We start from the raw sequence: 23,882 nt of genomic DNA on the forward strand, positions 1-23,882 counted from the left end.
TATCCAGACATAAGTCAAGAAGAATCTGATTCTCCGTTTGTTTTCATCTGCACAAATCCCCAGGAAATGATTGTGAAGTTTCCTATTAAAGGAAATCCAAAAATCTGTAAGTCACAAGCTTCGATGGTCTATTTTTTTTTCTTTTTATCTTGAATCTCACTTGTTTAGCTTAAAATTTTTTTCTCTTTTTATCCTGTTCCATATCATCTCAAATACTTGAAGAATTAGAAAAATTCTATTTATCATATTCCTGAAACTAACACAACACTGTTAATCAACTGTTTAATATTAAAGTTACTGTTAATTAAAAAAATTCTTTTTGTCAATAACTTTAGTGTTAGGTTAACTACAGTATAGCCTTTTTGAAGCATACCTTGATCCACAATTATTGGTATATGAGTGAATCATAAACTTCCAGTTAGGACCCCATTACCTTTAAAATACTACTTGTAAGCCAAAAGAGTACATTTGCCCCACTGTACTGTTCTTATCCATTGTTCCTCAGTATTCAATCCAAGAATAAGACTTAACTTTTTGGAGGTACCACTTCCCACTATTGCTTTGATTACTGGTCCCAGAGGTCTGCTCTAGCCCTCTTGCTTTTCATCCTCTTTTTGAAACCTCTTGATGGTTTTCTTTTCTGTAATGTTTGCTTTTATGTGTTTGTGATTATAGTACCCTCTGCATGTTCACTCTTTAGGAAGTGCTTATGACTTTATTCTTTCCACTTCCACCCCATCTTCAACTCCCAACTTCTCTGTTTAGTCATACACCAGGTTCTTCTATTTCCAAGCAATCTCAAGAAACGCAGAATGGTGTTCTCTCTTTCTTACTTACTTTTAAACACAGCATGAACAGCTCTCCTATTTGCTTGCTTATATCAGTTACTGTTCTGTGCCTTTGTGACATTGCTCTCCCATTGTGTGAATTGGATGCTCCTAGGGCATGCATTGTTGTCAGCTGTGCACAGGGATACCTGACCCTGTGCCTCAGTTCAGTTCAGTTCAGTCGCTCAGTCGTGTCCAACTCTTTGCGACCCCATGAACCACAGCACGCCAGGCCTCGCTGTCCAGCACCAACTCCCGGAGTTTACCCAAACTCATGTCCATTGAGTCGGTGATGCCATTCAGCCATCTCATCCTCTGTTGTCCCCTTCTCCTCCTGCCTTCAATCTTTCTCAACATCAGGGTCTTTTCAAATGAGTCAGCTCTTCGCATAAAGTGGCCAAAGTATTGGAGTTTCAGCTTCAACATCAGTCCTTCCAATGAACACCCAGGACTGATCTCCTTTAGGATGAACTGGTTGAATCTCCTTGCAGTCCAAGGGACTCTCAAGAGTCTTCAACACCGTAGTTCAAAAGCACCAATTTTTCGGCGCTCAGCTTTCTTTATAGTCCAACTCTCACATCCATACATGACTACTGGGAAAACTTTGTGCCTGGGGACCAACTATTTTATAAATCTGTTCTATGGAGAAGTAATTCTCAGAGGGTAGTGTAAATAAAAATCACCTACAGAGCTGTTAAAACACAGATTCCTGGGCCCTCTCTCAAGTATTAGTAATGCTCTTGGTTAGCTGACTACACAATGGATAATACTGCTTTGAGGCACAAAATGAAATGCTTGGAGTATGAATTTAGATGAATGTATATTCCCTCCAAAATTCAGGCAACTCTGATGATTTATGAAATACACTCTTGAGATTTCCTGCAAGTCAGAAAATATGAACATAAGTTGCCCTTGACTTACACAGATTATTTACTACATACTTTACCTGCACTGTTAGCCAAACGGCCCTGGAAATTCTTTTTCTTTCTTCTTAACTATTTAGGATTTAAATCTTCCTTTTTTTCTCCTTTTTAAGTTGTGAAATTATACCCCTTCCTACTCTACTCTGTTCTTGCCTTCCCGTAGGCCCTAAGGACAACACTGGTGGTCAGCCTTCTCTCCCAGACCCACTGCTATTTGATCTTTAGTTCCAGTTACCTTTTCAGAGCTTCCTCCCTATCTTGGTTCTCATCTGCTGCTTAAACTCTTGTGAGAAAATGTTCTGTGGAAACAGAGTTTATATATTTCTCTGAAATGTTTTACTTCAGCACTTTCTCATCTCAGAGACTCACCTTCAGCACATATATGACCTTGGTTTTTATCCACAAGGTTTAATAGGGGTTGGAGTGAGTGGTAATCTTAAGAGAAAGTTTTTCCCTATTGCTTCTATTGGTTAAAAGCTTTAAAAAAGTCAAAATGGGCTGTGTGCTTCAGGGACAGCAGGGCTGGAAAAAACTCTGAGACTGCAGCTTTTCCCATGGTAGACCAGGCAAGGTAAAACATGGGTCAGAAACAGTAGGTGAAGGGGGTGAGTGGGGTGTGGGGCAAGAATAGAATGACCAATCCCCGTGTTTCAGAAAAAAATTTTCTGTTGAGAGGGAGCAAGCCAGAGGATTTAGTCTGGTGTAAAGTTTTCATTCCCTCCAAGTCTTCATTCCTTGATCCTTCATTCATCTTCACTATCTTTAAAAAGCTTAACACTTTGTCAGAACTTCCTTCCCTTAGGCCATAGAAGCCCACCTCCAGTAGTTCACAGCTGGAAAAGTCCTTAATCCCACTGCCATAGGGAAAAATACATACTTGGCTCTTAATTTGGAATGCTTCACATTTTCTTCTTAGAGTATTGTTACATGAAGTGGTTAACTTCCATGGTATTAATAATATTAGTAGTCCAGTTACAATTCTGTGCCTTAAATGTTTTTTCTTGTGTGATAGCTTAGGAATTTAGCCACTCTTCATAGATTAGTTCTATGAGAAATTTATCTTAAGTTGCAAACTTCTGACTTGCAAATAAACTTCTACAATATAACTTATTTACATGTTGTATTGTGTGTGTGTGTGTGTGTGTGTGGTTTAAATTAAAAGCATATATTTTTATTTATTTATTTGGACATGTAAACTTGAGTTTGCTTGACCTGAGGATAATTGTGCTTCTTGAAGTTAAAATAATTCACAAAACAGTGCACAATATGAAATCACTTGGCTATGTGTCTGCTCAAATTAAGAAATGCAAAATAGTTAAGTATAGTAGAATATGTAGGTTGAATGCTCAAAGAGATGAAGGAAATTTTTTTACTTTAAATGAACTACATGCTTTAAATTCATGCAAATTCTGCCTTATATCATATGCAAAGCTTGTGAAAATCCCTATGAGAGTTCTATCGATTGATGGCAAATAGTTTTTTCCCTTTTAACTTCTCCCCCGTCTGCTGCATATGCATTTGATTTTCTTTTAGGCACCATGATTGAGGATGTGGTTTAACACTGAAATGCTGTGCGTACTAAATGTAAAAATATTGGGGAAATACAGAAACTAAGCATTATCACTCTGCTTTTAAGAGAGTATACTGTATATTACTGTAGTTAACTGTCCAGATCCCAAATCTTAAAAAAACAGGCTAACCTAGAACTCAGAGTTCAGAGGGCATCCACAATAACTGCTTCTCCGTGCAAGGAATCCCAGGTCCTGGCCTTCATTGCCCAGCTGACCTAAGGATTGCCACTACTGGTAGTCACTATGTTAGGAATGCAAAGAAGTTTTTAGTTGTAAGGAGCTCACAGATTGCTGGCACATGTATGGTTTTCTTAGATTAGCCTAGGGGATGAAAAGGGGATGAAACACTTCTGAATCCATGGGAGTGCCCTGGAAATCCTTCTTCCTTTCTATCTCTTTTCTCCTATCAGTTTTCCATTTTATGACATCATCATTGAAGCCAGAGATTAGTTTGCCTACCATTGAGTGCTTTCCTCCAATGGGTTGATCTTATCTGAGCTGTTCTCACTTGAGGGCTTTCACAATCAGACTGGAGTTTTATGAAAACAATATTTGGGATATTATACAGGAAAGCCTTGAGAATGTGAAGAAAGTAATGTCTCTCTCTTTTTTTTAATAAGAGGAGCCTGAAATAAATAGTTAAAAGTCTTGCCTAGAGATGCTGGTAAATTTGGTAAATTAAAAGTACAACTGAGATCATAGCTACGAAACACAACTCCCAAGGCTTAGCATAAATAATACAACTACTGTTAATTTTTCAGAGACCTCTGAACTTATGAAGCACTTGAATGTATTTTATTTCAATTGCTTTGATTAAATGATTTAGTGTATATAAAATACTTGGTATGGCGCTTCGTATTCAGAAAAGCACTTAGTATTGGCTGTAATCCTCTCAGCAACTTTGTAAGTTAGTAGAAATTTTTTCTTCCTTTCATTTTATAGTTGAGTGAACAGGTTTACAGAAGTTGTATTTTGCTCAGGTCTTTCTACCTCTAGATTTCCTGCTTTTCTCACTTTTATCACATTGCCTCAGAAACAAAGTATTCCCATTTACATTTCATTTTTAGGCCAAAGTATCATAGAGCTGCAAAGGGCCTTCAGTGCTGTGTAGTCCAGTTTCCTCACAGTATTGAAAAAGTTGAGGATAAGAGTGACTAGGTGACTTCCTCAAGGTCATACAGATAGGTAGTCTGAGAACTAAAACTGGGACCTGCGTCTTCTAACTTACTCAGTGCAGAGAACTAGAAGTCTGGAGTCCTAGATGGAATTCTAAATTCTGTCCTAACTTGTTCTAAAAAGTTCAGTGAGAGGCAGTACTTCTTCGTACCTCTGGGTACCACCACCTTTACAATGAGAACTCTTTTATGTTTATCTGATATCTGCTATTTTTGGTTACTTAGTAGTTCCCAAATCTTTACAGTAAAGGTTCTGAAATTTGCAGTGCCTGCTTTCTTTAATTCATTTATTGAGCACCTACCATTTGGCGGTCACTATGGTAGTCTTAGGGATACAAAGGCAAATTTGCCTCATAACAGGGCTTTTTGCCAGATTGCTGGCACATGTTTGGATTTCCAGCAAGGCAGCCTGGGGGATGAAAGAACTCCCAAGTCCCTGGGAATACTCTTATGTTTCTAAAGCCCAAATTAAAATCAGCATCATTGTGATTGTTGTGGACATCATTTAGGGTCTCATTAAATGATGGTTTCTAAGGAAGCCCAGAAAAGGAAGTAATGTTATTCCAAAGGCAGGTGTAGCCCTGGACAGATGAGGAAGAAGAGAAAAATTAAGAAAACAGGGAGGAAACTTATTAAATTGAAGTAATTTTTTTTTTCATACTCTCTTTGTGCAGTATTCAGGACATGAATTCTTATCTTGGTTGGACAAATGAGGATACTGAAGTCCAGACAGATCAGATGACTTGTTTGTATCAGACAAAGAAGGACTGGAACCTGGGTCCCTTGACTTCTTGTCCAGTGCTTGCTCTCTTGCACCTGATTACTGCGGCAAATGAAAAGGATAGAGTGCAAGGGGCCGGGGTTGTGGGTATAGGGCTGTAGTACACCCAGCTGCTTTTGTTTTGGTGTTTGCTTGTTTGTTTACTGCCAAGGCTGAACTGAACTATTTCTCTTTCCAGCATCAGCATCTCTATTGAGTTAAATAAGACTTTTTGTGGGAGAAAGTCACCTGCCAGCTCTGTTCTCAGGCCAGACAGACAGGAACTCTGTTAAGTTCTTCCTGAGATGGATATTTCTTAAGGCGGCTACCACTGAACTGACCTTTATCCTGGTAGATCTGAGAAGTCAGAGGTCGGAGACCACATCTGTGGAATACCTCTCATTAGGGTCACCTGGGACAGGAATGTTGCTTGTTTTCTAACTTTAACACTTAGAGGAGTCATACAGCCCATGACCTTTGCCCTTCTTAGCTGGTGATAGGGCCCCTTTGTCAGAAAAGCATTCATGTGGATTCTACCTCACTGTTTCAAGTCACTCCCCCTATTAAGTCTGAGGCAGCAAAGGAGTGAATTGAATTGCTTTTCTCACTGTGAGGGAGATTCATGCATTATGCTCAGCCAGTTAACAGGTCAGAGGAATGAGTTTCCCACTGTGTGAAATGTCTTCCTTTATCATTATGTTTGTATTCTTTAAAAACTTGCCTTAGTATCAGACACTCCGGAAAACGTGTGTTTTTTTTTTTTCCCCCCTAGTAACTACAGAATTAGAAATACTAACTCCTTCAATTCTTGCTGTGAATGCTCATTGTGTTGGTGTGCAGACGCTTGTGTGTCCCTGGACAGTGTTCCCACTGCTTCCTCATTCTTACAGAATGAAACTCTGAAGTTTGAAAGTGTCTGAGTCCTGGAGCAAGATAATTGAATGTGACAGGAACACAGTAACCAGAAGACCTGAGAGGCCATGAAAGATTTGCATTGCAAATATAAAAAATAAATAACGAGGCTTCTTTTTCTCCCTTACAGGGAAACTGGATTCCAAAATCCATCAAGGAGCAAAGAAGGGGTTAATGAAGCAGAATAAAGCTGGCTGACCCAGGAAAAAAGGAACTCTACAGCATAGTGGAGTTCTGTGTACTAAAATTTCTGTCCACTGGTCTTTTGAAATTGAAGCAGTAGCAATCTAAGGACTTGGCATCAGGCTTTAAACTTCCTCTCAGAATTTAAACTCTTATCAAAATCTGTATATTTTTCTTAACGAGATTCTTACTGTATGTAGTGGGTCAAAAATCTTTGGATACATTATTTATAAAAACTTATTTTAAAAATTCTCAATCTTTGACATTTTTCTTAGAATGATACAGAAGAAAATGGACCAAGTTGGAAATTTCCTCTCTGAGGCTTGGATTTATTTTAGTTAGGGAAATTCTTAACCTAGGTTAACAATATTTTAAGGGACCACTTGAATTTTAAAGTGTTTTTTTCCCCCAAAGTGATAACTTGGTGGAGTGTTAGGATGTTTGAGGAATTCTATGTTTAATACAAACAAGTGATGGGAACAAAAAGTCCCCAAACTAAACAGGTTTGCTGCTCTAGTCCAGCATCTCTTCAAATGAATAGTGTTCAAAAACTGAGTACTTCGTTGGCAGATTTTTGGGGGGCAGGCGGGGCTGGGGTGGGGGTGTAACCTGAAGAGGTGCTGCCACTTTGTTCTTTGGTTTGAGACATTCGGACATGAGAGGATCAGGCTGGGACGAGATGGAGGCACCTGGTAAAGCAGCATGAAACGGCGCTGTTTATTTTGTTGGTATTGCAAGAGTATCATTTGGCTGGAGCAGTTAGAAACAAACAAAAATAAAATCCATTCAATAAATGCATCTAGATAACCCCAAAATGCTGAAACCAAGCCCGTTAAGGCATACCCCAGGAAGCTATGAGTTTTGAAAAAATAGGTTGGTTTGAAATGAGACTTTTTACTAGTCATTCTGGTCCCACTTAGTGAAGTACTTTTTTTTCTGAGGCTGTTCAGAAGAGCTGTCAGAATCTCAGTTGCTGGCATCAGGAAATTCATGGTCTTCAGTGTGTATGTTCTGCTTTTTATAAAGCAGCACTACCACACTGGGGAAGTTGGATTCCCTCCAGCAGTTGTGTGCATGACTTAAAAAAGAGAGCACAAGGGAGAGAAAAAAAAAAGTGCCCTGTGTTATGAAAAAGATTAATTTCCCCTTTCTTTAATCCTTCATATTCAGCGTTTATTTGCATTGAAATTCCTCCACTTATGTATTGATGTTCACTCAACTGTGAACCCTGCTTGTTGCATGGCTCTGGGCATTGGTTTTGTGGTGGACTGATCACCCTGGATTCCCAGGGAAAACCCACCAGATTCTTGTTCTGGTGATGCAGACATGCTGTATTCTTTTTTTTTTTTCCTGTTCAACTTGTGTAGAGAAAGTGGAAAGGACACTAATGGCACTTCTTTAGGGGGAAAAAAGTCTCTCTCTGGCCTTCTACAGACCCTAGTACTATTAATGAAGCCATAGTAGGTTCACTATGCAGTTACTAGTTTACTAAGCAGTAACAACTTGAATTCTGTGCTGGAATTGTCTGGTTTTTTGTTTGTTTGTTTTAATACCAAAATAAAATTGAAAAGCAGGAAGTGAAGAGCCCAGGGAGCAAAAAAAAAAGTTTTTCTTTATGCCTTTTTATTTGAACGACAGCCTGAGCACAGAGTATGGATTGATTTTTTCCACCTGGATAGATTGTGGGTGCATGCCTAAAGAAAAACATCAGGAGATGCAAGAGTTCAGGTTATGCAACCATTTTGTGTGCTGTGATAAGAGAGTTTACAAGAACTTCATAAGTTTGAGAACCCAACCTCAGCATCCAGAATACGCAGCTGGAGCCACAGGAGTAAACGGCGGAGTAACTTGGAAACTTCTCCTTTTCACGGTCAGCCTGTGAAAGCCTCCCTTCAGTTCACATGGTGGTGGTATAAGGTCTCTCTTTTATTTGTGGAGACACCAGGGAGGAAGTGTGGGAGAGACTTGGGGGTAGATGGCCCTCAGTTGCTCAGTGATGAATAGCATAATTTAAAGTCTAGTGGAAATTCTTAGCAGCCTGAGTACAAACTCGCCCAGGAATAGCCTGTCAGTACTTTACAACACTTTGCACTGACCCTGTTACTCTGGAACACCTTGGCCTGAGGGAAGGTCCACATTTCTGAGCTGGTTTTCTTGTACAGGTTAAAGATCTTACTCTCTTTTGGATGGTTGGGTTCAATGGCTGTCAGTTTATACAGTTACTAAAGGATTCAGCTTTTTTGTTTTTGTTTTTCTAGGCAGGACACAGTCTCAATTATATAAGCTCAAAGTAGGATATATATAAAACTGGAGACTTTCCTCTGTCAGGATTTAGAAGGCTTTGGCCATGCAGACAGATGTTTAGAATGGAGTGGGGGCTGGGAGGTGGGGGTGGGATGATGGTTTACTTGCTATAGCTAATCTAGAGAAAGAAAACTAGGTGTCCTCCCTCCTTTTTTTTTTTAAAGCCGGAAGTTTACAGAAACCCTTTTTTTCCGTAGGGAGTAGGTGTAAAAATTTCAGACTTTAAAGATTGCTTTTATAAATAATTATAAAGTTATGGCTCTTTATGAGTTATAGCTCCTAATCTCTTTCCATTTTAACTACTGTCTCTACTAAAGCCCGTTTATGTGGATTTCATTTCATTTGCTAAATTTGTGTGTGTGTGTGTTTTAATGCCTTTGCTAGAGCTCCTAGCCAAGACTGAGACAGTATTGGGGTTGTTCTCTTGCCCAGTTAGAAAAGGCCAGTAAAAAAGCAAGCATCTATTAAACTAGAGAAATCAGCTAACTTCAGTTTATTAGGCCTGGGGGGAGGAAAGAAAGTCCTGTGGTGAAGGTTGTTTTTTTTTTTTCCCTTGAGATTCAAATAGCAAGTGCACATCTGCTGTTGTCAGCTTCTGTGAATGTGTTTGGAGGGAGGTGATCCATATCACAGGCTCCAGCAGCATCAAGGGATCTAGCATGCGGAGGGCTTTCTACTTCTCTCAGGCAGAGAAGAAAGAACATGGCCACAGTGCCACCCTCTCACACGAAGAAACTTGTGTAAATGTGTGTCCATTCATGTTTGTACACATAATGTGGATTAATTCATGGGGTGAAACTTCATAGACTGATCAGATTTCTGTTGTGACAATGTAGAGTCTAGAACAAAAACCTAGTAAATACCGTACCTTGACTCAGAGTCTGGTAGATAAGGTGAGGTGGAGATGGTGACTGAGAAGGTGTAGATGTGTCACAGGAAGGGAGTGAGATGTTGGATCAAGGGGTAAAAAATGTCAGTACGGAAGATCTGAGAAGCGTCTAGAGCTGTACTGCCTAATATAGTAGCTACATGTGATTATTTAAGTGAAATTAAGAATTCAGTTCTTCAGTCACAGTACCATATTTCAAGTGTTCACATAGCTACATGTAGCTAATGACTTCTGAATTGGGCAGCACAAGTATAGAATAATTCCATCATTGCCCAAAGTTCTATCAGACAGTCCTTGTTTGGAGTAGGGGTCAGCACACTTTCTCTTATTATAAAGAGCCAGACGCAAGTATTTTAGGCTTCTCAGGTTATACGGTCCTTGTTACAACTATTCAACTTTGCTATTGTAGTGCAAGTGAAATGAATCCATAGATAATACATGGGTGAATGAGCATGGCTTATGAGCCGCTAAAACTTTATTTATGAACACTGAAATTTGAATAACATTAATTTTCACATCACAAAATAGTCTTCTGGTTATTTTTCAGCCATCCAAAAATGTAAAAACCATTCTTAATTTATGGGACATATTTGTCCTGTGAGCCGCATTTTGCCAAACCCTGGTCTAGAGGAATAAGGAGTCAAAACTTAAGATTCTTTTACTGTATAGGGCCTCAATTGCTTGAAAATTTTTAATGGTACTTCTAAGCTTGAGAAATTTCTCTAAAAATTCACTGTAGGAATGTTTGCTTTTCTTTGTTCCCCATTTTTGCAATTCAGTGTTTTCCCATGGTAGAGGCATGCTCTTTAGTAGGAGATGCCACTTTAGTGTTAACTCTTAAGTCATACCTGTCTCAAATCTAACCCTTCTCTTTGTCTACCTGCAAGTAGCTGAATCGTCACTTGTAACATCATCACCTGGGGTCAGTTTTGTTCTTGTACCGTCCTAGAACGCTGAATATGGGTGGATCAGGGGGAGATTATTTTTCCTAGGCCAGAGCAGCTTAGTGTTCATCTTGAGCTATTACCCCCTGACACACACACGCACACACTTTTTGCATGCATATGTGGAAATGGAGAGCAAAGGGGTTTTATGATCTGCCTTTATCCTCAAATCACATGCTATCTTGAGTGGTACTGTTGAAGGATGCCTCAGGGTAAGCGAAAGGAAAGATAAAAACTGCAGAGCTGGGACTTCCCCGGGGTCCAATGGTTTGGACTTCCAAGCTTCCACCGCAGGGGACACGGATTTGATCCCTTGTCAGGGAAGTAAGATTCCAAGTGCTGGAGACTGCAACCAAACAAAACTGCAGAGCTGACTAAGATGGCAAGGACATAGGAAGGACACTAAGACTTGAGAATTAAGATAAATTTCTTCTCGCTAGGAAAGGGAGTGGACGTTTTAGAGAAGAGGTGGTGTAGAGTATGATGAGGTTCCTGAGTGAGAGGTAGGTGGGAGGGTTCACTTAAAGAAGGGCTGAATGCCTACTAGATCCTGTGCTGGGCAATCAGACGAATGGCAGATAAGAAAAGATAAAAGCTAAACTCGTTAGAAATAGAATGGTGTGTTGGAAAAGGACAAAGTAGGACTTAGAGATACGGGGTGGCAAGGTGAAAGGTGATATTGGATTAGAAATGGGTGCTTTGGAGAGGAAAACTAGTGGTAATCCTAAATAAGAAATTGGAGAACAAAGGATAAAATATTAGGGGTTGCTACTTTCCTGAACCAAGTGATAAAGTGGATGAAACCACGATTAGCTTTGCTGGTTCTTTGTGATGTTCACGTTCAGACAGACCCTTTGCTCTTCCCATGGTTGGACACCTACAGAACTGGTGTCTTCCGTATTTAAGGTACGATAGTTCCCCAGAGACCTCTGCGAGGAAGTCTGGTCCAGCGAGAGTTCTTTCCACGAGGATAGAGCGTTAGGTTTGAGCTCTCCAATCCAGGCTTCTTCGAGTTTATCTCTGTTTTAACCGACTTGCCGGGTTTTCCAGCATTCCCAGAGCTCCGAGTCTCTAATCCGGGCTCCGAGTCTCTAATCCGGGCTCCGTGTGACCGCGCGTTCCGAGACCCAGGATTTGGCTCCTCCATCCAGGTTCCGGGTTTCCTCTGCGCTCTACGGCTCCAGACAGCACAAGGATCCGGATCCGAGGGCCCGGTAGTCCAGTGTCCGGGTCTTCTGGGCGGCCCTGGTTGTCCCGGATCGCGGCGGCGGCGGCGGCGGCGGTGGCGGCGGCTGAGGGACCCGCGGCCCCGGACACAGCGGCACCGGCGGGCGGGGCGGAGCGGCGCGAGGAGGGGGCGGAGAGCCGGAGCCGAGGCGGGGTGGGGAGGGGGGGAGGGGCCGCGGGAACGGATGGCGGCCTGGGCCCCGTAGCAGCAGCGGCTCTACGGCCCGGGGCCCAGGCGGGCGGAGGTGGCGGCTCCCGGGACCGGCCGCGCGGTGAGTCCGGAGCTTTGTGTGGAGCCGGGGCTGGGGGAGGAGAGAGGCGGCGGCGCTCAGGGGGCCGGGGATAGCGGCGTCTGACGGAGGAAGTGGGGGTTGGGGGGCCGGGGAGGAGGGAGGAGAAGGTGTGTAGGGCCGGGGGGGAGGGGGTCATTGCCTGGTTGGGGGAGGGGGCGTCGAGGGGCGCAGGGTGAAGTTCAAAGCGTGGCCAGGGCTGGTTCAGGCAGAGGATAGGGGTGCTCGAGAGGGGATTAGGGTCTGGCCAGGTTGTGGGGACAGGCCAGAGAGTTTCCGAGGCGAGTCTGGGTATCTTGAGGGGGCCCGGGGCGACTGGAGCTAGTGAGGGAGTTAGGGGGGTTCAGGGCGAAGGGCTGGGAGCAGGACGTGTGCGTGGCCCAGGAGGGGGGGGGGCAAGGTGGCTGGGAGTGTGCAGTAAGTAGGCTGTGGGTGTGTGCTCCTTCCAGGCTTCAGGTCACATTTACTCCTGTCCCTTTCTTCAAGATGGAGGGATTCCTGGGCCTGGCCTTAACTGCTGTCCTAGTGCCCCCGGGAGGGTTTGTGACCCTGTCCTGTTTGGAAAACCCGTGCTGCCCTCTTTTCCCTTTATGTGTAATTACGGTTGGATCATCTCTGTGCTTTGCTCAGATTCTCCTTCCTCCCTCTGGGGTTGAGGAGGAGGAGACACATCTGACCAATTAATGTGTGTTTGTGAAACAGGCAGCAGCAAACAGTCATTTCAGCTTCTAGGAATTAGGCTCACACAGGGTGGAGAGATCAGAGCCCTTCAGGGGGAATATTTCTGAACAAATCACAGATGATTAAATTCTCAAAGAAACAGCTTCCTACCTAAATGAGAGTGGGAAAGATGGGGGAGAAAGCCTGTCTGTTTCCAGCCATGTGTCCAGAGCCCCAGGGGTTGAGGAGGGTCCCCACTCCCCCCACAGGCCTCTCTTTTCTCTGTGAGGCTTTGCTCTGCAGCCTTGAGTTAATTTCACCCCTGCTGCTTTGTCTTGGGGGAGGGAGTGCTGGTTTAGGCTCTTGTGAGGAGATGACTGTTTTGCTGCCACACACAATAGTCGTGTCATTTTATCGGGAGAGCTACCCCAGGGCTGAGAACTGCTGCTGCAGAGATAAACCGGTCCCTCTCACCCGCCTATTGTGTACACAGTGAAGGTCATAGGTTCAAGTCTTGTCTGAGAGCTTTGGATAGGCTCCATCTCCTAGGCTCCTCAGTGCCATTTTCTTCCTTTTCCAGACTGGGGCTTGCCATTGGAGGAGGCCAGACAGAAAGGCTCTTCTTTTTGAGTGAGGAACAATGCAGAGCTCATTGGCACACATTTTTCAGAAGAATAGGGAATGCCAGCCATGTTGTGCCTGCCTCTTTGGCTAGCCTGTACTAAGTTGAGGAGAAATAGTGGCTGGAAGACTCAATCCTGAGATTTGTGTCAGACTTCTAAGGAAAAAGACTCTAAGCTAGTTCAAGCCAGCCAATTTAATCCTTTTTATAGAGATGGGACACTCCTACAAAGATGTTTGTTTATTTGTTTAGGAATACCACTAAAAACCTGAGCAGGGTTAAGATAGGGAGTCACGGATCAAGCACCTTTTTAGTGGGGACTTCCTGGTCAGAATAATTGCACAACAAAAAACCCCACAGAATTTGCCTATCTGGGCAAGAGCTGGGGGAACCAAAATAACTTTCCTTTTTATCTTTAATTCTCATGAAAGGATGTGACTTGCTCATTGTACAGAAAATCCATATGTGTGTTTGTGTTAGGGAGAAATTTGCCAGAGTAACAAAAAAATTTGAGATCTTGGGAGTTATTAATGAGAGAAGGATGAGAACAAGCTAGAAGAAACCCTATCCTTGTATTTACCTCATAGAAATGCCCAAATAGTACTACTAGTTGGGTACTTCGGTACTGTTAGTTGGGTAAACAATAACTAGGGACTAGAAATGAGGCTTCCCTTTAGGACTTTAAAGAAAACTTTTCTTTGAAAAGAGATTAGAAATCAATTGTCATTGTGAGAGGACAGTTGTACACAACATACGTGGTCCACAATAGCCAGCCATTTCCTATTGGGTGTCATTGAAGAGGAACCTGAGCCTTTGGTTGTGGTAAGGGTCTTTCCGAGGCCCTCAGTCTGACGACGTTGCCTCCCTTTTCTCTTTATTTCAACGAGTTTCTTGAAAATGACGGCTTGCTGCTGAGGTGTTAGGCTTTGTTAGGAGGGAACAGGTTGTTCTGACCTTTCTATTTCTTGGTGACAAAAGTGTCTTAAGGCCTTGCTAGAGGTGGTGACTGTCTTTAGACTGTTTCCAACTGTGTGTCCTAGGTCCCTAAGTCAGCTAAACTGAATCCAAAACTTTTTGCTCTTGGGCTGTTGACTTTCATTTCTGAATCCTGTCAGGTGACAGTGAAGGCAGAAGCCTCAGATTAAATTTGTCCTGATTAGATTTAGTGGTTTCAGAATTGGGCCCTTGCCACAAGGAAACTTACAAGTCTTCTGATTGTGACCATCTTTCAGAGAACACTTTGGATTTCCACACCGCTCCCCCAGCTTCTTGTTAGAAAATGTTTCCTTGTGAGAGGTCTAGATAGCTGGACAGATTAGTGCTTATTTTGTGTGAGGATATGGAAGCATAATTTTGGCTTCTGGTAGTAATTATGTTGCAATTAGCATATAGCAGCTAAATGACTGGAACAGGATAATTTGTTGAGGGGTTTACTGATTGCTCTGTCAAGTGGAAGTGCCACTCCTTACTTATTTGACTCAGAATACCACTGCCTGGGCTCAGCCATGGAGACTTAACAAGTACAGGAATGATGTGTGGTCTCCAGAAGTTCTCTGCTTTCTCTCTTATTACTGCCAGGCACAATAGAACCTTCTAGTGCCACTTTCTCCTGATCATAGGTACCTAAGCAATTGTTATTTCCCTTGTGGAAACTGGTCGTGAATGGGAATACTGCCAGACAGATGGGGCCACTCAGAAATGAGGCAGCCTTATGTTGTGTGGCAAATTTTGTTTTAAGCAGCTGAATTCTCACTTCTGCCTGATTTTTAAAAATCAGTTTCCTTTAAAAAAAAAAACTTGCAAAATACAAAATCACATAGTGACTAAATATACCTTTGTGATATCTCATAAAAGTTGGCTGTGACAGACAAAATGAAGACAGGCAATGCTGATTGGCATGTTCTGGGCCCACTAAGAGTCAGTGAAGGGCTCTTTTCACTAGGGAACAGGTAATTCACCAAAGCACCTGCCTGGCTGGGCATGTGGAATTGGCAGCAGCTGTGCAGCTGAAGAGGGATTATTGAGCAGGTGGTTAAAGAATCACATGCCACAGTGACAAGAAAATACTTGGTCTTCCGTGGTTTAGGTTCAGTTCATATGTATGAAATTCTTCTTTCACATTTCTTAATGCCTGATGCTGGTGTGTTAGTGAGGCGATAATGAAATAAAGGGAAGAGATTCTTCCTTCTCTGTATTTCTTGTAGATTACTGAGTAGCATGCCTTAGATGTGGTCCTAAACGGCCCTATTGTATTTCTGTGAGTTCTGGCTTTATGCCCTGTGAATGGGAAGGAAATAATGGTAATTCAGTGTTTCTAGCACTTGTTTATTAGGGGGATAGGGAAGGAGAAAATTCTTTGCTTTTAGTGTGGTGAAAAAGATTTAGCCCACTGGGAGGATACCCAGCAGGTTTTGTGCAGAGGATGTAATTGACTTTTTGTGTTAAGTCTACCTGACATGGCTTACTCAAGACTTTCACATGTGTTTTTATTTTATGAATGTAATTCTCCACATGAAGTTTGCCATTTTTAGTTTCTCCCAACACCTTTATAACTCTCTTTTTCTGGCTTTGAGTTTAACATCACTGTTAGGATCAAGTCATCACCAGAAGACTAAATCATGTCAAGGAAGTAGCTCAAGTAAATATTTATCTTAAAAACAAGGGTAGCATTTCCTATAACTTGAGAAGGACTTTCTATTTTGAGGTTTTCTGCAAATTCCCAGATTTTCCTCCCAGGTTATCATCATCTGTTAATGTGATTTCATTTTTCTTTCACGTGTTCATGCCACTATAAGTGGCAGTGCTGTAGAGCCTAAAATTTATAAACAAGCATCTTGATGTTTATTTTGTGACTTCTCTGGTGTCCTCCAGTCATTTTCTGTGTTAGGCTGACAAACTGAGTGCTTGAAAAACACGCATGCGCAACCTAATTGAATTCACAAGGTATTAATTAACAGTTGATTGACAGGAAAGACGATATAGTAACTGTTTTGGAGTTCAGAAATCAGTTTTCCAAGTGAAGTGAAGGCTTAGATCTGTTAGAAGGATTGAGACAGATTTGGATATTATAGATGGATGGATAGATTGATTTTTTTGATTGATTCAGGGAAAAGGGAGGCAAACGGTAGACCACTGCAAAGACAGGGACATTTGCAAGAATCTGTTTACACCTAGTTCATAACCTAGCTTTGAGTAGCAGCCTAGCCATTCTTTGTATAATTTCACTTCTGGGAAAGAATATAAACTTCTCTATATCCCTGGATGAAGCCATCACAGGTGTTTGTTTGTTTTAAACTGTTCACAAAGCACCATGTATTTTCCTAGCATTCTCAGTAGTTTGCTTCCTCCTGTTTTTCCCCCTCCCCCATGGCCCCTCCACATTCTCTGCTCTGAAGACTTCTCCAGCAGCTTGGAAACACTCTAATTACTGTAGCTATTATAGTCACAACGCAGATCTTCCACCTCCTTCCCACTCACCCCTTTCTGTCTTCCTTCCCCCTCCTCTTGCTCTAGCAGCAGGAGTTGAACTGCAGTCTCATGAGCACAGTCAGATCTATGAATGAGCTTTATATCTTGTCAAGGCAGAACTCCAGATCCAACAGGGCTGATTTTTCATGGTTCTCTTGCTGTTTGTTCTTGGATCAGAGTCCCAGAAATAAGAGATGGCAAATACCTATTAGGTCATATCTAATCCATCACTTAGGAGCAAACCTGTGATCTTTCTTTTGTCTCTGTAAGAATCTTTTCCTTCTTTCTTTTGCAGGTGAGAACTGTCTGATGCCAGGCAAACTCTGAAACTGATTTCTTTTTATTGTGCTCTCTGGTCATTAGTAGTAGGCCAGCTTTGCTCTTGGATTTTTATTCTTATCTCATTTTCAGGATTACTTGCTCCCAGCAGAATATCCACCCTCTTCAACTCGGTCCTCTCTTCTTGATTGCTGGCGCCACTTGTGTGTATGTGGGTTCCTTTTGTACCATCAGTTATCTGTGCCAGAAGTTACCACTTCTCAAACCTTTGCTACCAGAGTCACTGTGGCATCCTCTTAAGGAGTTTCATTTGATGAAAGCACAGGACACAAATACCCGCAGGTGATAATTAATAAAATGGCTCAGAAAATATGTGCCGGGTTGTGCCCTCAGGAAAGCATGTACTATATGAACAAATGCTGCGTCTTTCTGTTTGATTTGGGGTACTTCCTGGTCTAACCCTTTGTTCTCTTTATATGGATAAATTTTATTTTTGTGTGGCTTAGTTACAGTTACTTATTTTCTGATTTAATAGTGTAAAATGTTTGCTAATATGGCTTTTTAAAGCATAAAGGAAAAAGCATAGAATTGTGCGCCATAAATCCCAGATTTTGATCACTGTATTGCCTCTCACAAGCTATGTAACCTTGTGCTAGTCACTCCTATGTTTTTCTTTTCCTTATCTGTAAAATGAGCACATTAGACATGATCATCTCTAAAGGTTACGTGTAGTGTTGAATTTTACACGATATCAAGATTGTGATGAAAGAATGGGACAAAATGATTAACATAAGCTTTTTTTTTTAATCGTGTCAGTATTTAGAAGGGCAAATAAGTGCAATCTTAGTTTCAGGGGCTTGACTCTCACTTCTCTTTGATATGTGTATATTGGTTTTTTTTTTCCACTAAGCTGTCTTCTTTTGGAGAGTCTTGTATCCTCATTCTGTAGGTTCACCAATTTTTCAAATATATCTTTTTCTAGCTTGCTCCAGCTATAGTAGTTGGGATCAGAAAGCTGCATAAAAAGAACCTCAGCTTGGGAAAAGGAAATCAAACCTAGAAGGATTTACCTGATATCAATAAGAAGTAATTTTGTGTATTCAGCCAGGGATTTAAGATCTTTAAATCTCTTATATCTGAAATCTTTAGCCAAATGGGACTGATATTGGAAGTAGGATTGGGCACTTTTCTGTTTCTGTCCAGTTAGTGGGAAACCTGCTTTGAGTTAACTTCTTGGCATTGCATAAAAGTTGCCCACTGTTTTGTTTAGAAAATAAAATTGTTATTTTTAATGCTCGAATGCAAAATCGGCAGTTTGACCAACAAGGGGGAATCTCTGAAATACCCCCTAAAAGGGATTGAGCAATTTGAAGCTGATGGGTGACTTTAGGAACTTTGAAATTGGTAGTACAGTTGATCCTTGAACAACACAGGGGTTGGGGTACCCCACCCCCAGTGAAATAAAAATATCCTCATATAACTTTGTAGTTGGCCTTCCAGTATCTAAGGTTCTAACCAGCGTCTGATTGTGCAGTACTATAGTGTGTATTTATTGAAAAAAAAAAAAAATCCAGATAGACATGGACCTAACATCACAGTTCAGACTTGTAGTGTTCAAGGGTTAACTGTGATGTTAGGAAGTCTTTGCTTTCAAGTAGTTTAAAGGAATCAGAGAAGGCAGTGGCACCCTACTCCAGTACTCTTGCCTGGAAAATCCCACGGATGGAGGAGCCTGGTAGGCTAAGATTGGGTCATGGATGTTGCTAAGAGTCGGACTTGACTAAGCAACTTCACTTTCACTTTTCACTTTCGTGCACTGGAGAAGGAAATGGCAACCCACACCAGTGTTCTTGCCTGGAGAATCCCAGGGACAGGGGAGCCTGGTGGGTTGCCATCTATGGGGTCACACAGAGTCGGAAAGGACTGAAGCGACTTAGCAGCAGCAGCAGCAAAGGAATAAAAGTGTATAACCTAGTTGTGAAGCCCCCAAGTTAGAATTTTAAACAGCATTTCCCAGTTAATTTTTGGATTTGGAACTTCCAATAGCAGCTTTTTGTTGAATGTTAAGAGAGTGATGGTTTTTTCTTTCTTTATTTTGAGAGAGTGTATGTTAACATAACAAAATTACATGTTTAATCTACCTTTGAACATTGGAAGAAGCATTCACTGTTCTTAAATTTATACTTAAAACATCCATCAGTCAGTAATAGAAAAATGTGGTGGGCGGAACTATTGTTTATTTTGGACTCATAAAAAGTCCTGAGAGTGTTCTGCTTTATTCCCAGCCATCTGTAGAGCATTACTAATTCTCAGGTAATCTAAAAGTTATTTTGGGAAGTGTTCCACTTGAATGAGATTTTTGAAAGATTTGTATTAGAAATTTTTTTCCCCCAAGTGTCTGGGTTTTGAATTGGACAGTGGCCAAAATAGGTGCTGTGCAACCTTTGGAAATGTACACCGTGTAGATTTCCAAATCTACCGGTACTACAGAATAGGTGCTGTGCAACCTTTGGAAATCTACACCGTGTAGATTTCCAAATCACCGGTACTACACCGTGATTGAAATCCAAATCTGGCAGTTAGGCCGTTGCATTGTATGCTGATACCACATTGCATGTTAGTACCTGTAGTTTCTTAGGCTGTGGTTCAGTATAGAGTAAGGCAGCATTGTCTTACCTATTCTATGTACACAGTAAAGCCAGTGGGTTTTTGGTATGTTACCAGAATGTTCCTGGTAATATTCCTAGGTGAGCTCTTTGGGTTTGGTTGAGATGAACATTCATGTGAGCAGTAGTGAATTCAGGAATGTACCTTGTAAACTGCAGTTACAAATTTTGAGGTTTCACGTGAAGCTCAGCAAGAATGGTATTAGCAATGGACCTAGAGAAATTGGAAGAGACATTGAAATTGTGAGCCTCACCAAGTCTATGAATCTGAATGGGATAGAGGAAAAGGGGAATTTTTTTCCTACTTGGTATTTGCTTTCAAATGTACCTCCAGTCCATCATTTCTGGAACTTGCGTCCCCTTTTCTCTGCTAAGCATTACAGTTCTTCCAGTTGCCATGACACAAAACTTTGGGATTGTGTTTCGTTCTTTTTTCTTCCTTCCACCTCATCTCATCACCTCATTCACTAAATTTGAATCATTCTAGATATCTTTTCATTTGGCGTTGCCTTTTCACCTGACCTAGTTTAGGCCTCCATATTGTGTATTATTGTAGTAACCTCATGGTTAAAGCTTCTTTCTGTATTACATGTCGTATACTGCTGCATTATTATTATAGTTTTTATTTGGTTTATACAGACATCCCTTTCTTACTGTGCTTCACAGATACTGCATTTTCTACAAATTAAAGGTTGGTGGCAAGCCTGTGGCAAGCATGTCTGTTGGCACTGTTTTTCCAACATGTGTTCACTTCATGTCTCTGTGTCACAGTATTTCTCTAGTTCTTACAGTATTTCATACTTTCTATCATTATTATATTTGTTATGGTGATCTATGATAGTGATCTTTGACGTTACTCCTATGACTTGCTGAAGGTTCAGCTGATGGTTAGCATTTTAAAATTAAGATATGTACCTTGTTTTTCAGACATAATGCTATTGCATACTTAATAGACTACAGTATATTATAAACATAACTTATATATGCACTGGAAAGCAAAAAATTTGTGTGACTTGGTTTACTGTGATATTTGCTTTCTTGTTGTGGTCTGGAACTGCATCCCTAATGTCTCCAAGGTGCGCCTGTGTTTATCGAACACTGTGTGCCAGACCAGATGTGGTCTCTGTCCATTCAGGACTTACACGTCTAGTTGGGGAAACCAGCAGTCAATGAATGAATGTATGATTATGAGCTGAAGTGCTCTGAAAGGAAAGAATTTGTTTCTAGAAGAGTATGTAGCAAGGAATTCTAGTGTGGACTTTTCAAAATGTAGTTCTGATCATTTTACTTCTTTGCTGAAAACCTTTAATCACTCCTTGTTGCCTGTATAGGCCAGCACTTGATATCCTCTATAACCTGACCAACCCTGGCCTTCTTCAGTCTCATTTCATTTATTTCTCACTCTTTTTACAGCCATTCCTTCTGCTTACCTTGCATTTTTCAGTCTCAACACCTTAGTTTTTTTTCTTTTCTTTTTTTGTTGGAATGCCCTTCCTTGCTCTAAGGCATTCAGCTTCAAATTTGACTCTTCCTTCAACCTACCAAAAAATTTCCTCTCCTTCCTGAAGACTTTAACTTTCTTCTTCCCATCTGCCTGTGTCTCCAGAATTGATTTTGTATTCCTCTGTATCTCTTTAACTCTCTGCTACAATCTCTGTTATAGCACTGTGTCATACCCTGTCTTTGATTATAATTAGATGTGAATATGTTTTTTCCTCCTTCATTCTAAACTCCATAAGAGACCTCAGTCTCCTGTTTCCCATGACTTTCAGCCCAGTGCTTTGAATATAACTTTATTATGTTAATGCTTGCTTAATTGAATTGGAATTTGTTTTTTTGAAAATGGAAACTTCTTGAGATTTTTTTTTCCAGAACTTTCTCTGTGTTAAGATAACTTGCATCTAACACATTTTGTCCCAAACCGAATAACCTGGGAACAAGCTGCAGACTACGAAAGCCTTCAGGAATCCTTCAGACTCAAGGACACTCACGTGTCGCCCGTAGTTGTCTGCAGTAGTGCTGTGGTTCCGTGTATCCTAGCCGATGGAGGAATTGGGGTGAGGAGAGGTAGTACGCGACAGACAGAAGTGCGGTAGGTCAGGCACGGGAACCAGGCTGATTCTGTTAGAGGAGCACAGGCATTGTTGGGCCTTCTGGATATTGTTGGCCTCCAAGAGGTCTTTTTAGTTTTTCTTATTTACTTCTTTCACTCCATACATACTTACTGGAGTCCTGCTATATGTGAGGTCCTGTCCAAGCTGCTTAGGATCTATCAGTGAGCAAAATAGACAAAAAATGCCAACCCCATGGATCTTTTAACAAAAGGAAATAGAAATAAGCATAATTAATAATTATGTAGTATAAAGAGGGTGATAATTGATGTGGGGAAAAAACAGAACAGAGTAAGGAGGGTTAGTAGTGTAGAGGAGGGATAGATGAAGGAAATAGGAAGCTTGCAGGTTTAAATAAGATGATCAGAGTTGGCATCTTTGAGAAATACGGTGCAAGTGTGTTACTGGGTTGTTAGGCACCCCTGGGGTTGCTGAATGTTCTTCTGCCCCGAGGAGAGAAAGAGGCACTGTCTGTAGTTGTTCCAAAGGGTCTAGCCGACAGTGAGGGGGAAATATGTTCTTTTTTCCTGGCTGCTCCTCTGGCTGGCATTCCTGGAAGTTAATCATGGTGAAAATTGCAGTCATGTCTGGAAGACAGCAGGGGTAGAACAGAAGGCCTTATAGCCAGTTTCCCTGAGGAGTGGTATTTGAGCCTTGGGTGCCTTGAGTAATAGGTGAGTTAGGCCTCTGAATTTTCTCCTTCCTCAAAAGGAAAAGCCCAATATCATGATAGTCCCTCTTTCTAGTGAGGTCTCAGCAACTCTGGGGGTTGAGGTAGCTCATTAAAAATAAGCTTTCAGGGACTATACACTTAGCTTCCAGCCTAAAATTTTAATTTTGAGGTTTGTGTTATTTTGATTTCCTCTCAGTGCATAGCTGGCTTTGTTCTGGAAGTCTCAGTACCTAATTCATCAGCCTGAGGGTGAAGATGTCTTGTGATGTCTAGCTGCTCTCTTGTTTGACTTGTGTTTTGTAAATTTTCTTATAGTTCCCTTGCTTGCTTTTTCCTAACCCTTCTACTATTTCATTATTTTTCCTGTTACCTCTTCCCTTTTTTCTTTACATGAAGCTGATAGGCAATAAAAATCCCTTAGGCCGACTGCTGTTTGGTAATTGACTGGAAGCTAAAATTCCTACCTAATATGTAGACATGTAATGTCTTATTTCTGTCCTTGGGTTGTATAGAATGCTCCTCGTGGACATCAAGCTCTCAGCCTGTTTGTTATACTGTATGCCATTTGAGGTAGCTGAAAGGTGCTGGGTACCTGTATACTCTATTTTTAGTTATTTATATCATCAACTTGTGTGGTTGCAATATATAAGGAGGCCTATTTGCCATTCTATACTATACTATGTGCTATTTTTGATATAAAATTTTAGAAGAAAAGTTCTTAATGAACTTGGGATTGATGCTTAAGAAAAATCTGTTTTAGGCAGAGAGGGTCCTAGGCAAATATCACATTGCTTTTCTTTGTCAGGATTTGCTACATGTCAGATTTGACGTCATAAATTCTCACCACATATGCTCAAGTGGTACAGTAATATATGACTGATACTGTGAATTTTAAAGCCGGTGGCTATTAATTCGTTATGTCATTAATTTTCTGTAGTGGTTAAAAAGGTCTCAGTTTAACTGACCAAGTAGTTTTGCTTAATTAGTAGAAATGCTTTTAACATAGTTTAGTTTGCTAGTGATAGTTGGTTTTTTTTCAGTAGTATTGTTTCTGGGGTTTGTATTAGCAGGCCCTTATAGTCCTAACAAAGCTAGAAATCTGGCAGTGTGGATTTCAGATGAGTTCGGTAACACCATCTGACAGAGAGGGAAATGCAGGACAGTGTCTGGTAATATTCTTTTCTTTATGGAGCCTTTCTATAAGAAAGAAATTCAGTTTTAACAAGATCACATTGAGGTAGGTAATATAACAGTGAAGTGACATTTTCTTCCAACAACAAGTCTGTAATATATTTTACCTGAATTTGTGATCAGAAGCATTAGATTTATTTAAAAGTGTTACATAAACATGACGAGTGCCATTTCTGTCATCCTTATATAATTTTTTTCCTTCTTTCT

General features: G+C 41.1%; 2 protein-coding genes across 6 annotated transcripts in view; both read left to right on the plus strand.

Moving 5' to 3' along the window:
* The window catches only part of TRIP4 (thyroid hormone receptor interactor 4), a 52,122-nt gene extending 45,520 nt beyond the window's left edge, over window positions 1–6,602 (plus strand). The window contains exons 12-13 of the mRNA XM_005894535.3: window positions 1–106; window positions 6,299–6,602. Coding sequence (XP_005894597.1) covers window positions 1–106; window positions 6,299–6,366 — 174 coding nt within the window. The 3' untranslated portion in view covers window positions 6,367–6,602. The remainder of the gene's footprint in view (window positions 107–6,298) is intronic.
* A 5,228-nt stretch (window positions 6,603–11,830) lies between these two features.
* ZNF609 (zinc finger protein 609) overlaps window positions 11,831–23,882 on the plus strand; it is a 201,647-nt gene continuing 189,595 nt past the window's right edge. For 4 of the 5 annotated variants that reach the window (XM_070378068.1, XM_070378069.1, XM_070378070.1 and 1 more), the window contains exon 1: window positions 11,831–11,987. The gene's annotated coding sequence lies outside the window, so the exon portion shown is untranslated. The remainder of the gene's footprint in view (window positions 11,988–23,882) is intronic. The other variant, XM_070378072.1, reaches the window with a different exon arrangement.

Source organism: Bos mutus, chromosome 10 (genome assembly GCF_027580195.1).
Source record: "Bos mutus isolate GX-2022 chromosome 10, NWIPB_WYAK_1.1, whole genome shotgun sequence".
Classification (NCBI taxonomy): Eukaryota; Metazoa; Chordata; class Mammalia; order Artiodactyla; family Bovidae; genus Bos; species Bos mutus.